This window comes from Pelodiscus sinensis, chromosome 1, assembly GCF_049634645.1.
Source record: "Pelodiscus sinensis isolate JC-2024 chromosome 1, ASM4963464v1, whole genome shotgun sequence".
Classification (NCBI taxonomy): Eukaryota; Metazoa; Chordata; order Testudines; family Trionychidae; genus Pelodiscus; species Pelodiscus sinensis.
In genome coordinates, this window is record NC_134711.1 from 284,017,080 (window position 1) to 284,043,474 (window position 26,395).

General features: G+C 42.2%; 1 protein-coding gene across 4 annotated transcripts; it reads right to left on the bottom strand.

Moving 5' to 3' along the window:
• Nucleotides 1-1,050: 1,050 nt before the first annotated feature.
• Nucleotides 1,051-26,333, bottom strand: MTRF1 (mitochondrial translation release factor 1). Of its 4 annotated transcripts, none has more exons than XM_006124382.4 (11): nt 26,191-26,333; nt 21,914-21,975; nt 20,839-21,281; nt 18,486-18,577; nt 17,317-17,398; nt 16,965-17,072; nt 16,702-16,874; nt 12,034-12,151; nt 11,040-11,176; nt 8,642-8,740; nt 1,051-1,348 (listed from the first exon to the last, which is right to left on the bottom strand). In XM_006124382.4, exons 3-11 carry the CDS (start codon nt 21,257-21,259, stop codon nt 1,229-1,231), a joined length of 1,350 nt encoding a protein of 449 aa, XP_006124444.2. In that variant the 5' UTR covers nt 21,260-21,281; nt 21,914-21,975; nt 26,191-26,333; the 3' UTR covers nt 1,051-1,228. The 4 variants fall into 4 exon arrangements, with proteins under 4 accessions (XP_006124444.2, XP_006124443.2, XP_014429684.2 ...); XM_006124381.4 differs by lacking the exon at nt 26,191-26,333 and adding an exon at nt 22,901-22,995; XM_014574198.3 differs by lacking the exons at nt 8,642-8,740; nt 26,191-26,333 and adding an exon at nt 22,901-22,995.
• Nucleotides 26,334-26,395: the final 62 nt, after the last annotated feature.

The window sequence follows — 26,395 nt, forward strand, 5'->3', positions numbered from 1 at the left end:
AGAAAAGGGGCTAAGAGTTGATCAAGCATGGAAATCAACCTTGCATTCTGACTCCTCTTTCAAGGTTCAAGGCACCCTGAAGGGGAGGCTGCATTGCTTAGGATATATTAGGGTTGCCAGGTGCCTGGTTTTCTACTGGACAGTCTGGTTTTTTTGGGCTCTGTCCACTAAAAAAATCCAGAAAATACTGAACATGTGCAATGTCTGGTATTTTCTGGTTTTCCGACTGGGCGCCTGGAAGCCTGGCGGGGGCAGTGGCTGGGAGGCGGGGAGCCCTGGGTGCATGTGAGGAGGAGGGGCAGCTGCGTGCTTCTGTGTGCTGGTCAAGCACGTAGTGGAGCTGCAGCTCGACTGACCCGCACTTCGCCTGGACCGTGCTGGGGGCGGGAGCGCCCTGGGATCTGCACTGCCTGGGTCAGTCCCACTCCCAACTGGCTGATACTCACCTCTGCCCCACCCCCTCCTGACCGTCCAGTTGTTTTTTCCCCACTTCTCCTCCCGATCTTCCCCGGCCAGACCCGCTGCACTCGCCGCCAGCCCTCCTTCCGGCAGCCAGTTCTCCCCTCCTCTCCTGATCTCCTCTGGCCAGCCCTGCTGTACTCAACCTCTGCCCCTGTTGCCAACTCTACCTCCTGCCGTATAGTTCCTCCTCCCAATATTCCCTAGCCAGCCCCGCTGCACCCCCCGCCAGCGCTGCCTTCCTCCCCCAGCCAGCCCCGCTCCCGCTGGCCCCCCCCTTTCGCCCCGATCTCCCCTGGCCAGCCCCGTTCCACCCAACCCCATCCCCCCCCACCGACCAGCTCCACTTCCCATTGGCTGCACCCCCCCATCTCCCCCTGCCAGCCCCCACCCGCTCTGCTTCCCGGCTCCCCCCTTTTCCTCCCAGCCAGCCCTCCCGCCCATGAAGTGTGTCTGGTATGTTTTTAAGGCTACCTGGTAACCCTACATACTGTTCTGTGGATAAACTGAAGATTTCAGTTTGCTCTTAGGCTGGCATCTTTCATCAAAACTAAATTCATGCAACAATAATGCAAACTTAGAGCTGAAATGCTAATGTGTAAAATATTTTCAAAAGCATGTTGCACAGTTAAAAATAAATGTGTCATATTTAACCATAGAAGACTATGAGAAAGACATAGATTTTATCAACATCAGACCTCTAAGAAATACTATTTTATTGCGCTACAGGATCACAAGGACTGATGTGGCATTTTGTACAAGACACATATCAGCCACCTCCTTCTAAAGATTTAAAGTTTTCTAAATGTTCAATTAGAGCCTCCATTTCTGCAGTCTCCAACAATCTGCTGATTAGCTCATCCAATGCCCCTTCACCACAGAGAAAGTCCTATCAAACAAAAGACAGAAGCATTAATTATTAGAATAGATCAATATTTCTGGAATATTAATCAAGAAAAATTCCTGGAATATATTTGCATGCAGCCTGAGCTTTATGCATTAAGTCATCAATTTTGCATTACTCCCCTCATGTGAAATCAGTCTTAGATGGTGTAAAGGAGTCAGCCGAAGACATGATGCTGAAGAAAAGCGTGTGGTTACATTAAGGATGTTAAGAGGCAGGCAATTCACCAATCATATAGTCAATAAATTTTTTATTGACTACACAATTAGTCGATAAGGGAAGGTGCTCAGTCCTGGTTCATGCCAGTCCAGGAGCTACCCCTGCCGCTGCTCTGTAGTTTATATGTAGTAACAGCTGGGTGTGCAGGCAAGGCTGATAGAGGCAGCAGCATGGGGGGGAGGCAGGGAGCGGGGAAGAGGGGTGGAGTGAAAGGGAGGCAGCACCATGGAGATGGTGTTGGGGGGAACCAGCTTTTAAGCCAGCTCTCCCCAGCATCGGCTCCTGCTTTCCGCCCACCCCCATCATTGCTTTTGAAACAGAGGCAGCGGGGGGGGGGGGGGGGGAAGCGAGCAATCAACCCTAGGTTCCCTAGCACCTTCTTGGTAATAATAAAAGGAAGTGCCTCTGTCGAACACCAACGCCTAAAATGGGGAGGAGAACCTTTTCTGGGTCAGGACTTGCTGACCCAGAGAAAAATCAGTCGGGGGCCACATGCAAGTGAGGAGCAAAAAAATTAATTCAAGTGAAAAGTAATTTAACCATACAGCCGGTCCCCGAGTTATGAATGCATCGACTTACGACTGTTCGTATTTACGACCAACCTCGTATACAGCCGGTCCCCAAATTACGAACGAAATCCGCACTTACGAACAGCACAGCTGTACGTAAGTGAATGTAATCCAACTTACGAACAGATCAAGTTACAACCAAGCATTTGGTACATAACTCATCTGTAAGTTGGGGACCGACTGTATATAGAATTTTACCCAGAAATATGTCATCAGATAACCTTAAAAAGAAACTTTCCTGTTTCCTTTAAAGGTGACCTGCAGAGTGCAAAAATTAAAAAGAAAAGTTTGCTGGTGTGTGTTTTTACTTCTGTACCATATAAAGACAGTCTGGAAATGGTGGGGTGGGGGAGTTCATAGAATCACAGAATACTAGAACTGGAAGGGACCTCTAGAGAGCATCGAGTTCAGTCTCTTGCACTCATTACAGGACCAAGCACTGTCTAGATCATCCCTGATAGATGTCTATCCAAACTGCTCTTAAATATCTCCAGTGATGGAGATTCTACAACTCCCCTAGGCAATTTATTCTAGTGTTTAGGAAAAACTTCCTGTCAGATGGTTAATGTCCAACCTAAATCTCCCTTGCTGAAGTTTAAGCCCATTGTGCTTTTTGTCCTACATTAGAGGCCAAGGAGAACAATTTTTCTCCCTCCTCCTTGTAACACCCGTTTAAATACTTGAAAAAGCCATCATGTCCCCTCTCAGTCTTCCCTTTTCTAAAAGAAACAAGACCAGTTCTTTCAGTCTTCCCTCATTGCTCATGTTTTCTAGATCTCTGGTCATTTTTGTTGCTCTTCTCTAGATCTTCACCACATTTCAAGAAAGATGTGGAGAAATTGGAGCCCAGAACTGCACACAATACTCCAACTGAGGCCTAATTAGCACAGAGTAGAGCGGAAGAATGACTTCTCGTGTCTTGCTCACAACACTCCTGTTAATGCATCCCAGAATCATTTTTTTTTTTGCAACAGTGTCACACTGTTGACTCATAGTTAAGGGTCCACTATGACCCTTAAATCCCTTTCTGCCGTACTCCTTCCTAGACAGTCGCTTCCCATTCTGTGTGTGAAACAGATTGTTCCTTCCTAAGTGAAGTACTTTGCATTTGTCCGTATTAAACTTCATCCTGTTTACCTCAAACCATTTCTCCAGTTTGTCCAGATCAATTTGAATTATGCCCCATCATCCAAAAGCACTGGTAACCCCTCCCAATTTGGTATCATCTGCACACTTACTAAGCGTACTCTCTATGCCAATATCTAAATTGTTGATGAAGATATTGAACAGAACTGGTCCCAAAGCAGACCCCTGCAGAATCCCACTTGTTATGCCCTTCCAGCATGACTCTGAACCATTAATAACTGCTCTCTGAGAACAGTTATCCAGTCAGTTATGCACCCACCTTGCAACCTAGATGGGGCTACTGTATTTCCCTAGTTTACTGATAAGAGACTGTATCAAATGCTTTCCTGAAGTCTAGGTATACCATGTCCACCACTTGCCCCTTATCCACAAGATGTATCATCTTATCAAAAGAAAGCTATCAGATTTGTTTGACGTGATTTGTTCTTTACAAACCCATGCTAGCTGTTACCTATCACCTTATTTTCTTCCAGATCTTTGCAGATCTCAGTTACTTGCTCCATTATCTTCCCTGGCACAGAAGTTAAACTGACTGGTCTGTAGTTTCCTGGGTTGTTCTTATTTCCCTTTTTAGATGGGCACTAAGTTTGCCCTTTTCCAGTCTTCTGGAATCTCTCCTGACTTCCATGATTTTTCAAAGATGATAGCTAAAGGCTCAGATACTTCCTCTATCAGCTTCTTGAGTATTCTAGGATGCATTTCATCAGGCCTCGTGACTTGCAGACATCTAACTTTTCCAAGTAATTTATTTTTTTATTTTTAACTTCTAAACCTATCCCACTTCCACCACCACTCACTATGTTAGGCATCCTTTCACCATCAATTTTCTTGAAGAAAACCGAAACAAAGTTGTCATTAAGCACCTCTGCCATGAGCCGGCTATTTGGGTTGGGTTGGAGCAGGCTATTTGGTTTTTAATTTTTAAACAAATTCTTCTTTTTTTTCCCCCTACATATATCAGGAATGTCAACTCTTGTCCTCCCAGGTTTGGTGAAGGACTCACTGAATGTCTCAGGGGTGGAGTATGCGCTTATCAGGCCTTCTTCATACAAAACACTTTTAATATACATCAAAGCATGGAAAGGAAGATATAGGCTTTCCCAATCTATACTGATCAGTAGCATTTAATGATAATTCACAGTTTATGTGCACTCTTAGGGTATGTCTACACTACCCCGCTAGTTCGAACTAGCGGGGTAATGTAGGCATATCGCACTTGCAAATGAAGCCCGGGATTTGAATTTCCCGGGCTTCATTTGCATAAGCGGGGAGCCGCCATTTTTAAAACCCCGCTGGTTCGAACCCCGTGCAGCGCGGCTACACGGGGCACGAACTAGGTAGTTCGAACTAGGCTTCCTAGTTCGAACTACCGTTACTCCTCATTTCACAAGGAGTAACGGTAGTTCGAACTAGGAAGCCTAGTTCGAACTACCTAGTTCGTGCCCCGTGTAGCCGCGCTGCACGGGGTTCGAACCAGCGGGGTTTTAAAAATGGCGGCTCCCCGCTTATGCAAATGAAGCCCGGGAAATTCAAATCCCGGGCTTCATTTGCAAGTGCGGTATGCCTACATTACCCCGCTAGTTTGAACTAGGAGGGTAGTGTAGACATACCCTTAGCTTCTTGACAAACTTAGTAATTACTTTCACAAGATTAACTTTGGCTAGTGATGTAATTTATATAGGTATTGTGATGGGGAGGCGGGAAGAGGAGAGGAGTACTAGCTCTGCACTGGGAAAGCTGAGCCTAACCAGGCTCACCTGATTGAAGAAGCCCTGCTGGGCATGTTCAGACTACAGCCCAGATATAAAAGTCTGGAGGAACGGTCAGTCTGGGCTGGCTGAGGAGGAGGGTGGCGGCGGCGGCAGCGGCAGCAGCATTACCAGAGCTCCTGCAGGTGAACTTCCTGAAAGATCAGACCTGGAAACCAGCCAGCGAGACACCTACACTACTACAGGAGATTGGGAGGAAGGAGGCCTGAACCAGAGCTCCTGCAAGGGAACCACCAGACGGACTGGACTGGGAAGCCAGCTAGCAAGACATCTGTGCTAGAGAAGATATGGAGGAAGGACCTTGGAAGGAGGCCAGTGGAGACTGGTAGGAAGTAGCCCAGTGTAGGATATTGTTACGTGTGGATCTCAGTGTGTTGCAGTGGGATTCCCTGCTGAGAGCACAGTGGAATGCACCACTGCTAATAGGACCCTGGGCTGGGAGCCAGTGGAGTAGGGAGAGCCTAGGTCCTCCTACCCAGAGGTGGAAATAAGTAAGTAGAAATACTTTGTTACACTACTCAAGTATTTCTTTTGTGTGTGTTTGTACATTACTCAAGTAATTTATTTTTGTGATACTTCAACATTTACTCAAGTACTTTTTTTTTTTAGAAAATATTGTACTGTTTACTCCACTACCATTTCCAGAAGCATTTTTGTTACTCACTACTTTCAACACTCTTCTGACAATTGCACAAGCCAGCATTCTGATTTGCTAAAGCACAGCCGCATGCACAAAGCATCCAGTTGTCATGCAGTGACAATTTTTTTAAAACAATAACCAATCAACAAGCACCATGACCCTGCAAACACCTTTTCAATTAAAAAACAATCTCTATGCTGGAGTGGGGAGCCCTAAGCCTCGCGGGGCAGATCCAGCATGTTGGGGAGAAGTATGGTGCCGCATGCTGCTGCTCCAGCCAGGGGGACTGTGAGCAATGTGGTGCTGGAAACTGCTACGGGGAGGGTTTTCCTTCTGCTCCCACTGGCCGAAATCAGGCCAATAGGAGCAGCGGGGAGTGGCAAGGTGTGTGGAGCTAGGTGAGGCTGTGTCTTCACTGCAGGCTTCTTGTGCAAGAGATCTTCTGCAAAAACTTCTTGCAGAAGAGCACATCCACACTGCAAAAGCGCATCAAAAAAGTGATGCGCAAGAGAGCATCCAGACTGCATGTAAGCTCTTTCCAAAGGAAACTCTGATTGCTATTTACAGAATGGCCACTAGGGCACCTGTGCTTTTTCCTCTTTCCTGTTTTTGCGCAAAAAAACCCTGCTGCCCATCCACACACACTTTGCGCAAGAGCTCTTGCACAAAAAGGAGTTATTCCTAGAAGAAAGAGGAATACCTATTGTAGCCTGTCACTTTGACACCTCATTAATATGTATCTTTAGTTATGAATATGTATTAGCTGTATTCATATTCAGTTAGAAGTTTCTAGGAATGCTGCACACGGCACGCAAGTAGCTGCACATGTCACACTGTGCTGCTGCATGCAGCACACTGATCCAGGCTGTTACAACTTGTTTATCAAAGCAACCAATCAGGGACCCTTGTTTTCCTGTACAGGGTCCAATGATTGTAAAGATAAAGATGCTGAATATTTTATGAGACGGGTGCTTTGAAGGCCTGGCTAAGAGTTGTCTGTGTTCGTTCGCACTTTTTCCACCTTGCTTGTGTTTGTGTCACCCTGTCAGTCTCAGTTAGTTAGTTAGGGTTAGCTAGCTTCTCGTCATTGAGTGTGTCCGTTAGGATTAGTGCGTCGATTCACTGCACCAGTGGCCGGGTACTTGTCCGTGACGGGAGCGTCGGGTTAGCTAGCTAGGTTGTGTGTCCAGTATAGGGAACAGGTACAGCTCGTCGATCACTGGTTCCTGCTGAAGAACAGAAGCCACCAGACGACCAGCGCCTGGCAAGTCTCCACCGGTGATTCCTGTGCCTAGGAGTGGAAGGCCCCAGACGAGGATCTTCACTACCTGCCTGCACCACACCTGTCCCCAGGGTCTCCGAGGGATCGCCTCTCTGTTCCTCACTAAGGGCTCGGAAGGAGCCTAAGGCTTGAGGTCGAGAGCACCGCAGAGGGTCACCGCTGCGAGGGATCTCCTCCTTATCTTTCACCAGAGGCTTTCAATTAGCCAAAGGCTTGAGAGATAGGAGCTTCTCACCCACTGTCAACTACTGGACTGTGTAATTATTGTATTTTGTGTCACCTTGTGTTTGTGGGGTACTTTTCTATCTTCTTTCCTTCTTGGGGTTGGGATAAAAAGTATTTACCTTCTTTTCCTTGTTGTGCTTTTAAAACTTTTACAATATATGGTTTGGCCCTTTTAAAGTGAGCAACATTTTTATTTACTGCAGCATTCTTGGGTCAGCAAACAGCTATGATAGATGAGGTTTGGTGGTATCTGCAACTTCCACTGAGGTTTAATTAATACTAATCAGATGCAAATTTAGGCTTTAGTTATCCTCAGTGTAACACTATACCACAAAAAGCCCTCTGTTCTGTTGATTCACTGTAAATTTACTTGCGCAAAAACACACTTGACGTATGGACGCTCCGTGGGTTTTTGCGCAAAAACCCTGTAGTGTAGATGTAACCTAAGTGCCCCCCCACTCCCTTCATGGCCAGTGTCTGCACCCCCATCTGTCCTCTGTACCGCCCCCCTCCTGCCCAGCCGCTCCTGCACCCTCCCACCCTTCCAGACACCCACCCTCAGCTCACTCTTGCACCTTCCTCCTGGCCAGACCTCCACTCCCAGCCCACTCTAGCACCCTACGTCTCACCCAGACCCTCACGCTCATCCCTACCCCATTCCCTGGCAACTCCCTTCCATACACTGAACCCCTCATTTTGACCTCACCTCAGAGCCTGCGGAGAATCACAGTCTACTAATCCAGGGACCCCAAAAAGTTCATCTGGCCTGTGGGAAGCCCTGAAGCTTGGTCCTCCCTGCCTTCTCTACCTTCCCTCCCCTGCCATGGGGTTGGAGTGCATGGGGAGTGAGGTATCTCAGTTGGGGGCCACATCAGTGAGGGTTTTTTTCGGGGGGGTTGCCACTCAGTTGTGTGCCCCCTGACTGATTTTTTCTGTAAGATCAGTGCCCCCCACCCCACAAATGGTGGGTATGATAATTCGGGTGGTTAATAATAGATTTCCATAGGATGGCTATATTTTATTCCTGGGTATTTGAGTACAATTAAGATGCGATACTTTTTTTACTTTTACTCAAAGTAGTTTTCCAGAAGGATACTCTGACTCTTACTAAATTACATTTTTTTTTTGCATAGCAGCAGTACTTTTACTCAAGTAACTTTTTGGGGTACTTTTTCCACCACTGCCCCTACCACCGCCTCAATCCCAGAGCTGGGAGGGCCTGCACTTGTTTCCTAGAGACTTTGGCTGTTAGACCGCACTGCCTTGGTGAGAGGGGCATTGGTGTATAACCACAATTGTTGAATATGGTCCCAAGAAGCCCAAGGTCTCGACAGTGCCCTCTGGGAGAGATGAGTGTACTGCCCTATGACAGGTACACACACAGTGTCTCTCAATGATAATACATGGAAAAATCTTTAACATAACTACCTTGATATTGCGGACGTCATATGAGAGCCTGTGGTCAGTGACTCTGTCCTGGGTGAAGTTATAGGTACGGATTCTCTCTGACTGGGCTCTTGTTCCTATCTGTACAACAACAACAACTTCTATTATTTTTTGAATCTTAAAAACAAAAACCTTTCCAAAGGAGCTTAACGTAGATTGCAATGGATCAACCTGTTCTGTAGATACATACAGTATTTACACATCTTATTAATAATCTGCATAACTGCCTCTTACACACACAAATTTTGTCAAGGTTTAAGACATTCCACCTTCCTATTTCTGTATTGACTTTGTAGCGGTAACAGAAGTTAAAAAGGAGTGTCAGAAGCCAAAGTTGTCACTGTTAGCTAACCTGTCTCAACACAAGTTAGATCAATCAAGTATGAAAATGTTATGTTTACAGTGATTCTTCAGATTTGACTGATACTGCTGGAACAATCGGTTTATACTATACTTAAGAACCTGATCCCGCAAAATTTTTTGCAAATAACGTAATTTTACATATAAATAGCCTCATGCATGTGCATAGTTACTCATGTGCATGTGTGTGTTGAAGCAGTGGACATCTCCCAGTACCCATTGACTTTGATGAGCCACAGAGCTAGAATTTGAAAGGTATTCGGTACCTAAATATACAGAGAGGTGCCTAGAGCTATGTGCTTAGGCACACTGAAAATACCATTAAATGCCTAGTCATGTAAACAAACATTTGAAAATCCCACTACGTGCTTAGCTGCCTAAGTTCCTACATATCTTTCAAATTCTGGCCCTTGCTCACTAAAGAAAATACTATTATTTACAATTTTTGCTGGAAAAAAAAAAGCCATGATTGAACTAGTTGTGCAACTTCCATATAACCATACATTTCCAAACACTACCCAAATTTTCAGGATAAACATTTTTTTTCAGCTAAAATGCACCACAGCTCTCTGCTCAAAGATGCATTTGATAGCAACGTGAAGAATGATATGGAGCTGTTCTTCAGGGTCACAAGACTGGGAAATATTTTCCCATTTTGAAAGTGAGAAGTCTCTAGTTGGTGCCACTGTTTAAATCTCCCATTCTGAATGGCAACTATCTTTACAAAGCAAGTAACTTTGCTTGAGACTCTCACAGTCCAAGCTAGATGAAACTGTAGGATTGCAATTCCCAATAGTGATGATTAAAGTGGCACTTCTGATTATGCAATTAGCTATCTCAAAATGTACTCCATATAACAGAGAGAAGCTGAAAGCCATACTAAAGAGTATGGCTCAGAGAAATGAATGCAGCTGAAGGAATAAACAGAATATTTGTGATACTAGGAGTCCTCTAGTGGTGACAAGACGGAGTTACAAGCAAATCTGAAAGTTTCAAAACTGAATTACAAGTACACTTTTTGGTTTTGTTTATTTTTTTTAAAATGGAGGGCGAGATTGAAAAGTGCGTAGAGAAACAAATACACAGCTGCCATTAAAAATAAACAGAAACTTGGTGCTTAACTAACTTAAATGCTTCTGAAAATCTTGCTTGCAGACACATTTATATTTCCAAACTGATTTAACATATTATGAAACATTAGGGGTGGGCGTTTCATTTTGGATGCCCAATTCCCATTAATTTTACTAGGAACTGCACATCCAAATACTTCAGGCAGCTTTGAAAAAAATCTCAGCCTAAATTTCAAACAACAAGAGATAAAGGCTCCATCAACTGTAGTGACTGATGGAGCACTAAATGCAATCTGCAGTTTGTGGTTGATAAGTGTCTAGGAAGTTTTTAAGAACTGAAGCTTTCAATTGCTTCTGCCCACTAAGACAATCACGTTGCAAAGAACAAGATGCTCAGAGCAAGTGAGAAAAATGGTGGTGTTCGGGGGAAAAAACAACTTTACAACTTCAGTTGTAAGATTAATTTAATTAAATTTCAGTTAATCAATATAAGTTATTTCTTCCTCATGAGAGACGGTAATTTGTTAAGTTTTTGGAAATTTAACCAATGACTCTGCAGTGGCAAGATTTTTTTTTTTTTTAATATCAAGAATATTTTCATTCCCACTTCCTTCTCCCCACAGCAGGATCCTAGCAATTACTGTATTTTAGAATTGGATTCAGAATGTGAGTACCAAAACTTCTTGTACCAGATTCTCATTTAAACAAAAGCTCTTTAGTGTAAAAGGGCAGTAAAATGGGTCTAAGTTACATGAAGGTATAAAATTACATTTAGTTAAAAGAGCAATGTAAACTAGCCTTGATTCTTCAATACATTTACAAGCACATGCTTTTCTTTTTAGCTACATCTATCTGTACATACTTTCTTCCCAGGTTATTGCTAACCATGAAAATCTAAAGCTATGGCATTATGTCCTCACCAAGTCTCAATGAGGAAAACATGTTCTTACCTGCAGTTTTCTAGCATTCTGCGTTTGGATGAAATCTCGCTCAATGATTTGCTGATACAACTTAGTTCTCAGCGTCCGCAGAGCTATTTCCTTGTTTAATTGCTGTGATCGCTCCTGCTGACACTCTACTGTTAGTCCTGTGTATAATTCAAGAAAACACTGATCAAAGACCCACTGTAACAAAGAACAAACAGAATTAATCCTAAAACATAGGCAAATGAAACCACCCAGTCATACTGCTCTTTCTCTAAGGGCCTGTTCACACTTGGATGAAAGGTGTATTTTTAAAATAGGTTAGTTAAAACATTTTAGTTGCAATACGGTTTTAAAATATTTTAAATGGGACACATTTTAATACAGCTGGTAAGATAACCTGAAGGATTTTTTTTTAAAATGGAGCACCTTTAATTATGGTGCTGCATCTGAAAATCCAAGGTTCATTTAAACCAGCTAATATGTGTTTAAAATATAATTTGTCCTGTATACAGTAGGATGTTTAAAACTGATATAGGATTACACTGTTTGTGTATATAATATAATAATTATGTGGTGTTTTTCATCAATAGATCTCAAAGCACTTTGCCCAAGGAGATAATACTTATCTTGGTCCTTTGTTTACATAAGACTCAATGCCTTACACTGTACCCTCAATTGTCACTTACTTTAATGAGAGGTAAGGGTATACAGTTTGCAGAAGTTATTTACATCTACCACCATGTCCCTGTCCCACCCAAAAGTGTGGTCCATTTATTCAGTTTGTCACATTGTAAAGATAAAAGTGGCAATACTATTTTTCACAAACACATAGAAACCATGACACTCCCCTGCAAAAAAAGTTAGATCCATCTGATTTTCTCTGTCCTGCCAGCTGTTCTGTGCAGACTGATCTTAGTGCGAAGTGAAGCAGCCTGCAGGAACAGAGCCTTTGTTTTAGGATCTAGTTTGTATCGTGTGTGTGCTAAAAGGCACAGATTAAAAAATACAAAACACTTACCAGTGGGAATATGCACAATTCTCACAGCACTGTCCGTTGTATTTACATGTTGTCCTCCTGCACCTTTGGCCCTAAAAGTATCTATACGCAAATCCTTTGGATGCACTTTAACATCTACCTAGAGTAAAAGAAAATTAAATTGCCATCTGCTCGTAACCTTTTTAAAGAGATGCTATCAGTCCTTTTTAAAGAGATGCTATCAGTTTAAAAACACTAATTCTTGCCAAAATTTCCTTATCTCCCATTGTTATCAGTAGCACCAAGGTTACTCTAACTGAAAGAAATTAGTCAACAACCAACATTCCTGTTTTCAGTTTGTTTACTTTGTGCCTTTGCTAACCATTGTGTATAGTCAATTTCACTGTTTCCCCTGTGTAATCAGTCAGTTTCCTCTGTTTTTGAAAAGTCTTAAACATAACATCTTAAACATAAAAAATAATTAAGAAAGAGGAAAATGTTACTGTAAAAACCACAACAGTTGGCAAGGAGACTCAGAAGCAGATGAAGTAACTCAACTACATTTGATTTCTTTCCTGTGTTTAAACACCAGTGTGGACCCAAGCTTCAGCTAAAAGCCCCAATCCTAAAAACACTTATGAATGTGCCTAACTTAACTCCCCTGTGTAGACCAACTGATTTGAGCACATGTGCAAGTGTTTCCATAAGGGCCTAAAACTGCTGAAGAATAGAGACATTACTGTTTAGTATCTAGTATGGTAGCATCTAGAGTCCAAAGGCACTGAAGAGACATAAGTACAACTCTGTCAAGTCAATTGTTCATGTTACTAAAAACTGTCTAGGCATTTTTTAAAACTGCAGCTAACACACCTAAACAAGTTTAATTTTAAGCATCACGTTAGAAGATTTTGACTGATTGTCTTTGATAGGGTTGCAGATATGCCATGAAGGGCCTTAAAAGCTAAGTACAGTAAAACTCCAGTGGTCCGGCATCCAGGGCCAGTCCGAGCCCTTTTGGCGCCCTGAGCCCGGACATGTAGCACCGCCCCCGGGCGCAGGGCGCATGCGCAGCCCGGCCCAGCCAGCGCTACTAGCGCACGCGCCGGGCTGTGCTTGGCCCTGCAGCCGTAGAGGCAAGGGCACTGCTGCCTGGTGCTGTGGGAGCCGGGCGTGTGGCTCCTGATGGCAGTTGCAAGGGACGCCGCGCGCCCCTTACAACTGCCATCAGGCGCCCCCCGTGGGTTGGTGCCCTGGGCAGCTGCCCGGCTCGCCCATGTCTCTGTCCGGCCCTACCGGCATCCAATGGTCTGGTACCATCTGGAACCCAGAAGTGCTGGACAATTGGAGCTGCTCTGCCCCCGGCTTTCCCAATTCAGCCACTGGTCTGTTTCAGCAGCGGCTGACTTGGGGAAGTCTGGGGCAGAGCAGCTGGACTGCTGCTGGGTTGGTCCTGCAGCGCTGAGGGGCGCATCCCCCCCCACTCCACCCCAGACGTCTCATAGCCCCCTGCTTCCAATAGTCTAGCATATCTGATAATCTGGAACCCCCTGGGTCCTAACGGTGCCAGATTATTGGAAGTTTACTGTAGTTCATACTATGTTTGTGGCAGAAAAGGGGGGGCCAGTGGAGGAATGCAAAGATGGAAGTGACTTGGTCAAAGCAACAAGCCTGGAAAATGATTTTTGCTGTAGTGTTTTTCATGGATATAAGTGAAGTAAGACCAAAAGGGAGTTTGTAGCAGTGGAGATACAAGACAACGAGCCCTTGGACTGGGGATGTAAAGTGTCAGTTAATTGGCTAATAGAATAGTCGATGCATTTGCATCAACTGTTCATAAAAACATAAGAATATAGGAATGGCCATACCGGGTCAGACCAAAGGTCCATCCAGCCAGTATCCTGTCTGCCGACAGTGGCCAATGTCAGGTACTCCAGAGGGAGTGAACCCAACAGGAAATGATCAAGCAATCCCTCTCCTGCCATCCATCTCCACCTTCTGACAAACGGAGGCTAGGGACACCATTCCTTATCCATCCTGGCTAATAGCCATTAATGGACTTAAGCTCCATGAATGTATCTAGTTCTCTTTTAAACCCTGTTATAATCCTAGCCTTCACGACCTCCTCAGGCAAGGAGTTCCACAGGTTGATTATGCGCTGTGTGAAGAAGAACTTCCTTTTATTTGTTTTAAACCTGTTGCCCATTAATTTAATTTGGTGGCCCCTAGTTCTTATATTATGGGAACAAGTAAATAATTTTTCCTTATTCACTTTCTCCACACCACTCTTGATTTTATAGACCTCTATCATAGTCTCTTAGTCTCCTCTTTTCCAAGCTGAAAAGTCCTAGTCCCTTTAATCGCTCCTCATATGGGACCTGTTCCAAACCCCTAATCATTTTAGTTGCCCTTCTCTGAACCTTTTCTAATGCCAGTATATCTTTTTTGAGATAAGGAGACCACTCAAGATGTGGGTATACCATGGATTTATATAAGGGCAAGAAGATATTCTCCATCTTATTCTCTACCCCTTTTTTAATGATTCCTAACATCCTATTTGCTTTTTTGCAATTAGTCAATACAGGTGCCTCTGCCTTTGAAATGTAGCAACAGCCCCAGGGCTGTTGCTACACTTCAAAGGTGAAAGCACTGCAAGGAGCAGTCCCCCGCTGGCCCCATGCTCCCTGAGGCAGTGCTGCATGGAAATGCCATGGGGAGCCTGGTGTCAGGCATTTGGTTATCGGACAGTTCAGTGGTGCTCAACCTATTTTTACTTACAACCCCTGTGGGGGCCACCGAATTCTTTTAATTCTTGAGTTGCTCTCCTGCCACTTCCCCACCCCTGACACATGTACGTTGGGCACTGAGCCGGGAAGCCAGGAAAAGCAGCTGGATGGATCCAAGCGCTGCGACCCCCCAGGAAGGCAGCCATGACCCCCCACGGGTTGTGTACCACTGGGATAGTTGACTAGTCGTTCACATCCCTAGCCTGGACAAGAATTTCAGCTGTATAGACTGAAACGAAAGGCTGAATCTTGGCAATGTACAGAAATGAGGTGCAAGATTTAGACACTATTCTGATGTGTTGTAAAGCACTGAGCTGAAGATGATACCTACGTTCTAGGCCTGAGTGACAGGGAGAGGATAGTGCTGTCCATCGTGATTGTGGAGAGAGCTTGCAGGGAAAGAGAAAGAGCTATGTTGCGTTTAAGCGGATGGTTGGACATCAACAAGGAGATTTCAGAAAAACAGGCCAAATCTCTAGTTCAGTTTTATAGTCTAAGCAAGCAGAGAAAAAAGTAACAAGGCACATGATTTAAAAGAAAAAGGGTATTTCAAGAGGTTGATTGTATCATACCAAACTTTTGCCGTGATGTATCTCCAACCTTCAACACATTATTTAATTTACAATCTGTTAATCCTAGTGAGTTGATCAGTTCTGTGAATGCCAGGAGCTGAAGAGCTTAACAACATTAACTTTCATAGACTCATAGAAGTGTAAGACTGGAATGGATATTGAGATCATCTAGTCCAGTCTCCTGCACTCAAAGCAGATGTACTAACTAGACTGTACCTGACAGCTGTTTGTCTAACCTGTTTTTAAAAACCAATGACCGATATTTCACAACCTCCTTAGATAATCTGTTCTAAGGCTCAATTTGTCAGACAGAAAGCGTCTCCTAATTCCAACCTAAACCTCCCTTGCTACGATATGAGCCCGCTGCTGCTTGTCCTACCATCAGAGGTGAACAACAGTGTTTTACCCTCCTCCATGTAACAACCTTTTATGTACTTGAAAACTGGTCTGTCCCTCTTACCTCACAAACTCATTTTTTCAATCTTTTCTCATAAGTCACCTGTAATTATTTTTGTTGCTATCCTTTGGACTTTATCCACTTTGTTCACTTCTTTCCTGAAATGTGTCTCACAACACAGGACACAATACTCCTGCTGAAGCCCAGCAGAGTGACAGAATTACTTTTTATGTCTTGCTTACAAAACTCCTGTAATACATCTCAGAATTATGTTTGCTTTTTTCAACAATGTCACACTGGTCAACTCAGTTTTTGTGAACTGGCTGTTCATTCCCACATGGAGTACTTTGCATTTGTCCTCACTAAATTTTATACTGTTCACTTCAGACCATTTCTTTAAGTTGTCCAGAATTTTTATCTTATTGACCAAAGCTCTTGCAACCCCTTCTAGCGTGATATCACCCACAAACTTTATAATTGTACTCTCTGCCATTCTCTAAATCACTGATGAAGATGTTAAACAGAACTGGATCCAGGACAAATCCATGCTATTACTTGTCCCCTTATTATCATCTTGATGTTTACAAATTGTATGTTTTGTTATTTACCCATTATCTTTCCAAGTAATGAAACGTATTGGCTGGCCTGTATTCTTATACCCTTGAATTGTGCTGTACCTCTGGCAATAGTAGATTTCTGAAAAGTCACCTATGAGGGTCCAGTAAAGTTTGCAAGGTATCATTGGTCAGGTGCTGAGTTAAGAGTCACAGCCTTACACAGAAGACAAGCTTATGTATCCTTTGTTAGGACTTGGCTATACAAATTGGCACCAATAAAACAGTAGCAGTGACTTGGTTTAGTTTTGGGGGTTTGTTGTTTTAAAGATACTACTACTAAAATGCCAAAAAGAAGTGCCAGGAAGATATTTCAATATTGTACTGATTAAAGTTTAGTTTACCTCCTCTGGCTGAGGTAGGACAACAACTGACATTGTCCCAGTGTGAATACGCTGCATTCTTGACGAAAGGCCAGTCTCAGGAATTCGCTGAACTCTGTGAGTCCCTCCTTCATATTTCAAATACTTGTAGACAGAGTCTCCTGAAATATGAGCAGCTGCATGGTGCAATCCACCTTTAAAGACAAATAATGTATAAGAGATATAATCCAAAGGTGCAGCTTTAAGTTAATCTTGTTGGCAGAAAGAACTGAACTGTATCATACCAATCTCAGCTGTTGTGTAGTTCAGAATTTCAAAGGTCCAACATTTGTAATATGCATAATTCTGGTACATCTCAAACATTTCTTTGGTGAACTGCTGGCAAATGTCACCTAAAAATTAAATATTTAGACAACACTACATGAAAAATAAGTTCACAGAATCTTGCCTGAAAGTTACCAGTTTTTAGCATTAGCAGTAACTCTATCTTTGTCGTTGGAGACAGTGCTTTGTTCAAATAATACTAATTTCTAGTAAGTGTCATTTGACATTATTACAATGCAAAAGAAACAACTGAAGTCTTCTAAACCTGGATTGATGTTTGGAGAAATGTTTACTTGTGATGACTTTGCTGACCTCCAGTGGTTCTGCCCGCCGTCACCTCTAAAATAACATCACTTTCATCATGTTTATCCCTTGGCACTATACTCTGGAAAAGCTGAAAAGAATGAAAGAACAACAACAACAAAAAATCATTGTCTCCCTTCCTGATCAAGTTTACAGCTTCATCGATCTATACCAGTGTTTCCCAATTGGTGCGCCGCGGAACTCAGCACTCCCCCGTCCTCCTCTTAAAGAGACAGAGCCTTTTTGTAGCGGGACTCAGTGGGTCTTTTTCTTGTATTTTTTGGCTTGACAAATTTTACTCTGGTATCTCTAGGGGTTCCTTGAAATTCTTTCAAGCTGAAAAGGTTTCTGTGGCAAAATAAAATTGGGAAACACTGGTCTACACGTACAAACCCCAGACTTGTAAATGCAAATCAGGTAGCTGCGTGTTCAAATTGCCTTGTCAGTGTTGTAGTCAGAGATTGTTAGTACACACAGGTGAGTTTTTGATGTGTTAATCAAGTCTAGCTAAAAATGTGATTCCCACAATACCAAGCATGAGACCACCAACCCCACTGTCTTGTGAACATAGTATTAACCATGAAAGTCAGTTTACGTGGACATCGAATCTTCTGAAAAACAAGGTCAATTTCATACCAACAGATTATCTTAATTTTCTAAAATATAGACACTTGATTCACAAAACAACAAAGCATTCCATTGAATTTCTTTCAGATTCTCTTACTACAATTATTTCCACGCACTGGTCTCATTCAACTGAAGAAAATGATAAAGGATTGAAGAGTTCCACGTGGATAAAGCATTTCAAGACACCACTGTACTCTTTCTGCTGCCATGAACGACTGATGGAACCTCATGCCATGGCATAGCGGCTCACTGTGTTAGAGCCTTTTCAATGATAATCTACAAACAAGCACACATACCAAAAGTGTCTAAAAGAAAGAGCTTCTAAGATTCATTTGCCAGTAGATAGACCGGTTAGAGTGAATATTTCCAGGTCTTTTCCATCAACAAAAAACAAGACGCTAGGCCTTTGTTTCATTAACTGCAGGTGTTACAGTCTGTGTTCAAAAAATCTTGCCTGGAACAATAAAACTGCATGGCTGTATGAAGACATGTAAATGAAAATGTCAAGAGATATTAATCTTAAAGACTCAGCACCTTCACCGCTAGCTCACCTTTTTGCAATGTGTGTTGATATTTTGGTTAATGATTTCCTTTTCTTCTAAGGCAAGTTCTAGCAGCTGCTTCTCATCTCTGCTGTCTAGCTCTAAATTCCAATGATAGATATAAATGTTAATCAATCTTATTTAGTTTAGAGCAAATTGTAATAGAAATGACAAATTACATCCATTACAATAGCTAACAGCTTGCATTGCAGGGAATTGCTTTCTCAACATGAGACACCAAACAACAACAGAAGCATAAGAGGATGTCTATTAGTAATTAAATCTTCAAGAGCCCTGGATGGCTTGAGACACTGGAAGTGGGGCTCAGAGGATTTTATCTTTACAACTCTGGTTCAAATCTAGCCAAAGTCAGTAGCAGTTAAAAGTCATTTCCTACAGTTCTCCACTAGCATAAATCAAATAAATTGATAATCTAATTCCTGCTAAAATGATTCACTATTTACACTAACTGGTGAATTTTGGCAGACTCAACAGTGAGGCTACAGACAAGGATCCAGAACTATCCCCTTCTTGAGAATGAATGGGGTCCTAATACATCAGGGTTTTTATTTAGGTGTTTGTTTTTAGAAGTAAATGTAAAGTGGATCAACATTCCTGGAGACCAAACTCCTCTATTTTACCAAAGAAAAGGAAGAGACAGGCAGTGGCAGTCTAAGCTTCCTTACCAATGTATCTCATCTTTGATGTAGAGATACCACTGACACCTAGTCTACACTACACAGTTAAGTCTACCTATGGCAGCTTACATTGACTTAAATATGTCAGTATACACAATAGATTTGCTCCTGCCAAAATTTTCTCTAGTTCCCAAACATAATAACTCTGCCAAGAGGTGAAGGGCTATTTCAGTGTAATTAGAGCAATGCAATATCTGTCTGTCTTTGGCTCTCATTCTCCAAGTCCTCCCTGCTCTACATTTTGTTGTCTCTCTCTACTATTTACTACCCATTAATGTATTTAGTATGATCAGTGGTTATTTTCCTTACTTAGCATGTGCATTGCCTTACACTGCCTAGTCTAAATTTCACATGCTAGTGTTGCAGTTATCAAATTTAGCTCCTTAGCATTTCTTTGTATTTGAAATTCTTTACCATTTCATCCTAGTCCAAGTAATATTAATAGTAATTGTATCCACAACAATTTCTACTACCTTGCTTTTCACCCCATCTTCCACATCCATCACTCATTATGTTGAAAACCTCTGGGAATAGTTCTGATCATGAGATAAACATTGTTTATTTCACTCCACATAAGAGTTCTCAAATATCTTGAAGGAACTAGTATTTCACAAGGTTAAATTGAAGCCTAATAATTCAGGCCCTGGTGTTGAACATCTCCCAAGAGATGTGGGGAGGCAATAATGTAATAGATATCAATGAACCAAACACCAAAATCTAAATTTAAATGGCAACACCAAATTCTGGCATATACTGTAAATCACCTCCCCTTGCCCAAATGAATTAACCTTACCTAAAATATGTCTAAGAAAACTGTCATTAGCCCTGTGAAACATAGGCCGGAGTAGTCTTAAATATGAAGTAATAATAAATACTAGAAGATTTACCCAGCATTGCTTGGGTCCTTAACTGAAATAAGTTTTGTTATTCTTCATTAAAATCATTTCTAGGGGATGGGGCTAGCAATGAGGGGTTCAGTAGGCAGGCTGCACCAGTCCAACCTCTTGGGCCAGGTGAGAAGTGCCTCTCCATGGTCACTGCAGCTCCAGTGGGCACAGCTGGGGTAGGGGTGCATGTTCCGTGGTTGGGGAACATACAGACAAGCACACAAATAGACAAACATTCACAAATATATAGTAGTTAGCTGTCCCTTTCTGCACTCCTGCACCCTGCTTGACCAATGGGGTTATATCTGTCTCCCATCGCTGGCCCCTTGATGTTCCCCCCCGTGGTCATTCTGCCAGATCCCTCTCTTTCCATTTTATGAGAAACAATCCAATTCCATGCACATCTGATTATCCTGACCTTGCTCTAAGTTAGAAGAGGAAGCTGCATACCAAATTTGGTGGTCCTAGCTCTTACCATTTAGGAGGACTTCTAGAACAAACAGACTCATGGACGGTCAGATGTACATTTCTAAAATATTTAGTAAAATTAAATTTTACTATTAGAATACTTTAGCTAGAGACAACATTCATGTGACCTTGCAACGTATTTGGGTGAAGTGGAGCTAAAGCAAAATGCAATTGTAGGATCTAGAAAGCTTTAACAGGGACATACATGTGCTTGGATTGCTCCCTGAGTGACTTGTTTCAAATTCTGGGCGAAGAGGCATATCACGTCATAAAAAAACTGCTTTGCATAATCAGATATAGTTTACTTACTTGCACACATGGAATCTATCTCTTGAATTTCTCTTTCTGCCTCTTGTATTTCTTGAAACGTAGCTGCAAGTGTGGATAAATGAGCATGTCTTCTGCTCAGAGTACTTCGATCATGCTCATTCATTGAGCCACCATTTAACAACTGGCCAATCCGCTGGTATTCTTTGTTTAAGGTCTCTAGATATTTTTCCACAGCTTCATGCTTCCACAATACTCTAAAATCTTGATGATAACTCCTTGGCCAATCATTAAATGGCATAGTAGGTTTAACTCTCTTCAATAAATAATTGTGCCTAAAGATAGATAGTTCCATCATGTGACCTGTCCTTTTAACAAGAGGAGGAGAGTAGCGATGGTGATAGCAATGGAAACAATTAGCAAGCAGACTTCTAAAAAGTCCAGTGCTTCGATGAGGTTTCATCTCAGCTTTTACTGTTCATCACCTGAAATTTAAAGCAGATACAATACAGGCCACTTTTTCACTTGCTTTTTTTTTTTTTTTTTTAATAATTAAATGTGTATTTCAAAATGCTAAATAGGTACCAAATCCTGTTCTTAGTTGCACCAGTATAAATCTAGTAGCACCATTCCATCATAGATTCAACTAACTCAGATTTAGTTCTGGACTTAAATTTCTCCTCAAGGCTCAGGGCTGCACTGGGGAGAAAGACTTCTCCATGGCCCTGGCATAGAGCTGCCTCGGCCAGCGAAAAGGAGCCACTCTTTGCCGTCACCAGAAGGGAGTCACCCAGGTAAGCCCCACCTCCAACTCCCTATCCTCTTGAGCCCCCCCCAGCCCTGAGCACATTCCTGAACCCCAAAGCCCTAACCTCTGGCCCCACCACAAAGCCCCCACCCCCAGCCGAGCCTGAACCCCCCACTTGCATTCCAACCCGGAGCCTGTACACCCCACCCCCACCAAACCTTTCAAATTTAGACTTCATTTAAAGAGATACAAATCCATTGATTTCAACCGAATTTCACTTCTGCCAGGTAATTTGTCCACAATTTTCTAAATTGACTCAATTAACTGCATTATAAAAATATGAAACACTGCTTAAAACAGTCAGAATACCTGATATTCTGAAAAAGCTGAAGTACTCAACAATTCTTTGTAATATGGCTTCACTTGTCTCTCTGGAAATTAAAAAACAAACAAAAGGTTATTTTACTATACCTAAATTGCTGCATGGTTCAGATAAATTGGGTACTGAACTATCTAGAAATAACAACACACACAAGTAATTGTTCCCCTCTTAAACAGACAGTCAGATTAAATTTGGCCCAAAATGTAAATATTTTGAAGCCAAATTTTTACAAAACTTATGGCCAATACAGACTTCTATTAATTTCTTTGTTTTTAAAAACGTTAAAAATGTGTTCAATTGAAATTTCATTCTCATACAATGTTTGCAATTGAAACTTTGCAGTTTTATAGTTCATCAGAACCAAAAAGCAAAACAAGTGGAAAAAAAAAAAAGAGACTGACTAGTCTATTTTCACTGTCCAATCAGAGATTAAATAAAAAACAAAGCAAGAATCAGATTTTAAAATAGCTTTCAGTTTTAGTAATTAAAGGGACTATTAATAACAAATAATGTAAATTGCTAAAAATATTAGTTTTAACTAGACTGTTTCATTTAAAGGTTCATTTAGTTAATTTACTTTAACTTAAAAAAAACCTAACACACTATTGACAATACAATTAAATTTCAGCAGCTTTACAGTGATCATTTCAGCAGGAACTCAGCCACCCAGCTACTTCCTCCCTCTTCACCCCATCACTATAGGAATATATTTGTAAAACTAAAAAATATTTGTAAAATGAAAAGTAATCTGACTGAAATCCCAAAAGCGGTTAGTTAATTTTAGGATTGCTCTTCTTTTCCAATTAACCCCTTTGTCCTTTATTCTAAATGCCATCTTCCATATACAGCTCTCTTCCTTGTGTTTACATCCAAGTAAGAACTGCTTAAGGTGATGATACCCTGGGAACCAGAGGCCCTTCCTGGAATGGTATTTTACCAACAAAAAACAACACAGAATTTTAAAATAAACTTGCCCAGAAAGAACAGATGGAGCCTTATAACATGCAGCCATTACAATGAGGAAGAGACTGAAAAAGGTAAAAGGACTACCACTCCCAGGGTTCTTGCTAAGCTCTTCAGTTCCCAGAATGCCACACTTGACAAGCCTGTTAACCCTTTTTTCATAAGCCAGAAAGGAAACACACTCATATGGATGTTACAATAATTAATAATAAACACAGAAATATTTTTAGAAATGTATTTTATTGTGCCAGTGATCAAAAGACTGCAGCTGCTACACTTTTCAATAAAATTCATCCTTTCATTATTTGTATGGAATTCAATATTGCTAGCCACAACTACTCAAACATCATGAGTCAGGTCCTTAAAGAACAAGTGACTAAAAATCATGAATGTTCAAAGAATAATACATTTCATAGTAAACAAAACAAATTATATCAGTTTCAGTAGCACCCAAGAAGAGTTATTAATCTGAGTATATTAAGCCTTTGATTAAAAGTAATCATGATTAATTTATTAAGCTTGATTGACAAGGGGAAAAGTAGTATAAAAGTAAACACTTTATGTAATATGAAAAGATGCCATAACATGTGTATTAGCTAATTATAAAAGGTAATTAATTTTCCCACATTCATGAGTCCCATTACTGTAAATGGAAATTAAATATGTACCAAAAGAAATATAGATCTTATAGCAGTGCTTTCCAAACTTTGAGGTTATGCTCCCCTCTCATCCTTGTCCATGCCCCCTAACCTCCAAAATAAAATGTGAGTGGTGTTTGCAGTGACACTAAGTTTCCCAGAACTGAGACAAGCTCAAAAGCTGTGTCTTTCTCACCAACAAAAATGTGGGACATGGCATACAATAACGGAATAATACTGAATTTTGCCATCTGAAATGAAAATTCTAGAACATAAGCAGTGACACTGTTTTACTTTTCCAGACCTGAAGAAGAGCTCTGTATAAAATTGAAAGTTTGTCTATCTCCCCAACAGAAGTTGCTACAATAAAAAAAAGTATTTCATCCACGTTGTCTAACTTAATACAGTAATTTTGGAAAAGGTTATTATGCACCTTACTTAACACGGATCTGGCTCCAAACTATCACATAATATCATTTCATTGTTGGTCAGTTAAGCACTGTTTACTAGCAATAAATGTTTTGCTAAATCTATTATTACAAAATATTTAAAACATACCAAAATATAGTATCTTTAATAAATAATAATATTAAATACTAAGGCTAAGTCTACACAGCTTCCCTCTTCCTCAAAAGCCTATACAAATGAAGCACAGATTAGCATATTGCCACGCTTCATTTATATAATTAGGAGCCATTTTTGTGCAAGAGCCATTCTTCCTGAAAAATGGAGGAAGAATGGCTCTTGTGAAAGGGGGGCTTTGTGCAAAAAGGCGCTATGTAGTCAGCGCCTTTTTGTGCAAAAAGCTTGCACAAAAATGGCTCCTAATTAATTATGCAAAGGAAGTTCAGCAATATGCTAATCTGTGCTTCCTTTGCATAAGCTTTTGTGGAAGAGGGAAGCAATGTAGACATTGTCCAAGACATTATTGCAAATTAAACTGGTAGCATGGCCTATCTAGTTAATGTTGCTTTAACACTTTCCATTGTAAGACTGTTTTTAGTTGCATATACTTTGTCAAACGTAATAACCATTTGGGCTCAAGTTTTGCTTGCAGGTATCTGCATCAGGTTGAATTTTTGAACCTCTTTCAAAGAATGAGATTAGGAAAAAAATATGTTTATGCCCATATTACATTTTTAAAAACATTTAATTGAGAATAGTGGTAGAGATGTAGCCGTGTTAGTCTGGGGTAGCTGAAGCAAAATGCAGGACAATGTAGCACTTTAAAGACTAACAAGATGGTTTATTAGATGATGAGCTTTCGTGGGCCAGACCCACTTCCTCAGATCAAAATATTTAATTGAGAAGCTCTGGTGATCATAGAATTAAAGACAATGACCCCCTACAGCACTCCACTTGAATCCAGCTGCCAGCTAGACACTAAGCCACTAATTAGAGATGATACAAATCATGTATTTTTGTAAACATGTAACTGCTGAATTTTTCAGTGGTTACACGTTTACATGAAAGGGAGCAAGCAGGAGCTGACACTCATGAAGAGAAGACTTAAAAGTCAGTCCTTTATGAGCACTGGCACCTTCTCCCTCACTCCCCCCATAAGACACACAGGGGAGAGGGTGGCTCCTGCCTGCCCCAATCCTGCACTTCTCTCTGTGGGAGGTGGAGGGAAGCTCCTCAAGAACACCTGCCCCTGCTTTAACAGAGGCAGTAAGGTGGGGAGGGTTGCATGTAACCATTAGGATTAATAGATAAGACCAGGCTTATTAATTAATCATGTAAACAGGTACATGCTACCATCCCTACCATTAAACACTACTCATTGAGCTTGATGCTCTAGCCACTTTATAATCCAGTCATCCAAGCTATACTTCTTTACCATGCTGGCAACAATACTGTTGGAGACTGTTTTTAAGGTACACCATATCCACCGTTTTCCCCATATCCACACAGCCAATTATTTCATCATAGAAGGCAATTAGGTTGGTGAGGCCTGATTTGTCCTTGGTGAATCCATGTCGTCTATTCCTGATGGTCTGGATCACTTTCCTCTTCTCCACGTGTTTCAAAACGGGTTCCAGGAGGGCCTGTGCCATAATTTTTCCAAGGACTGAGAAGAGGCTGACCAAAAGAATCCTTCTTCCCTTTTTTTAAAAGATGGACACTACATTTATTGGAATAAATTGCCAAGGGAGGTGGTGGAATCTCCCTCTCTGGAGATATTTAAGAACAGGTTAGATAGACATCTGTCAGGGATGGTGTAGACGGAGCTTGATCCTGCCTTGAGGGCGGGGGGCTGGACTCAATGACCTCTGGAGGTCCCTTCCAGTCCTATGATTCTATGATTCTATGATTTGCCTTTTCCTCATTTGGACTAGAGGCAAACAGGAGAGAGAGGGGCAAGAGCTGTCCTAGGAATAAAGGGATTTCCCGTCCTCTTACCCCACAAGCACAAGTCAAACACCCCCAAGGGCCACCCCCCACTCTTCACAGCCAAACACCAGGGTGCACTGCCAGCCCCAGCCTGCAACCTCCTCGTGGGCCCTTTGCCCGGGGGCAGTGCCTGGCGGGAGAGAGGGCCGGGTCAGGTTCCCTAACGACGCCGACCGGCCCCACTAGCCAACCCCGGGATTTGTAATGACATCGCGAGAATTGGCGTCAAATCCGGGCGGGCGCGAGACCCCCCCATTGCGTCCTCCTACCTCCTGGGATGCCTCTTCTCCCCCCGGGACTGACAGCGGGGAGGGGGAAAGTGGAGGAGGAGGAGGAGGCAGGCGCGAGGCCCTTCCCCCGCTGGTTACCGAGTCGGATTCTGCGCGTGCGCCAGGGGGATCCCAGCGGCCATTTTGCAGCGTCAGTTGGGAAGCGAGGCCTCCCCGGCAGCTGCGCACAAGGGGCCGCGCTCGC

Bases quoted from the DNA above. Each gene is read 5' to 3' on its own strand.
- MTRF1 (XM_006124382.4), bottom strand. From the start codon at position 21,259: ATGAAACCTCATCGAAGCACTGGACTTTTTAGAAGTCTGCTTGCTAAT. The intron at 17,073-17,316 runs GTCAGCAAAGTC...TTTAATTTTTAG, and splicing joins GGCGGGCAGAACCACTGGAG to GTGACATTTGCCAGCAGTTC. The intron at 12,152-16,701 runs GTAAACTAAACT...CTTTTACTCTAG, and splicing joins TCCTACCTCAGCCAGAGGAG to GTAGATGTTAAAGTGCATCC.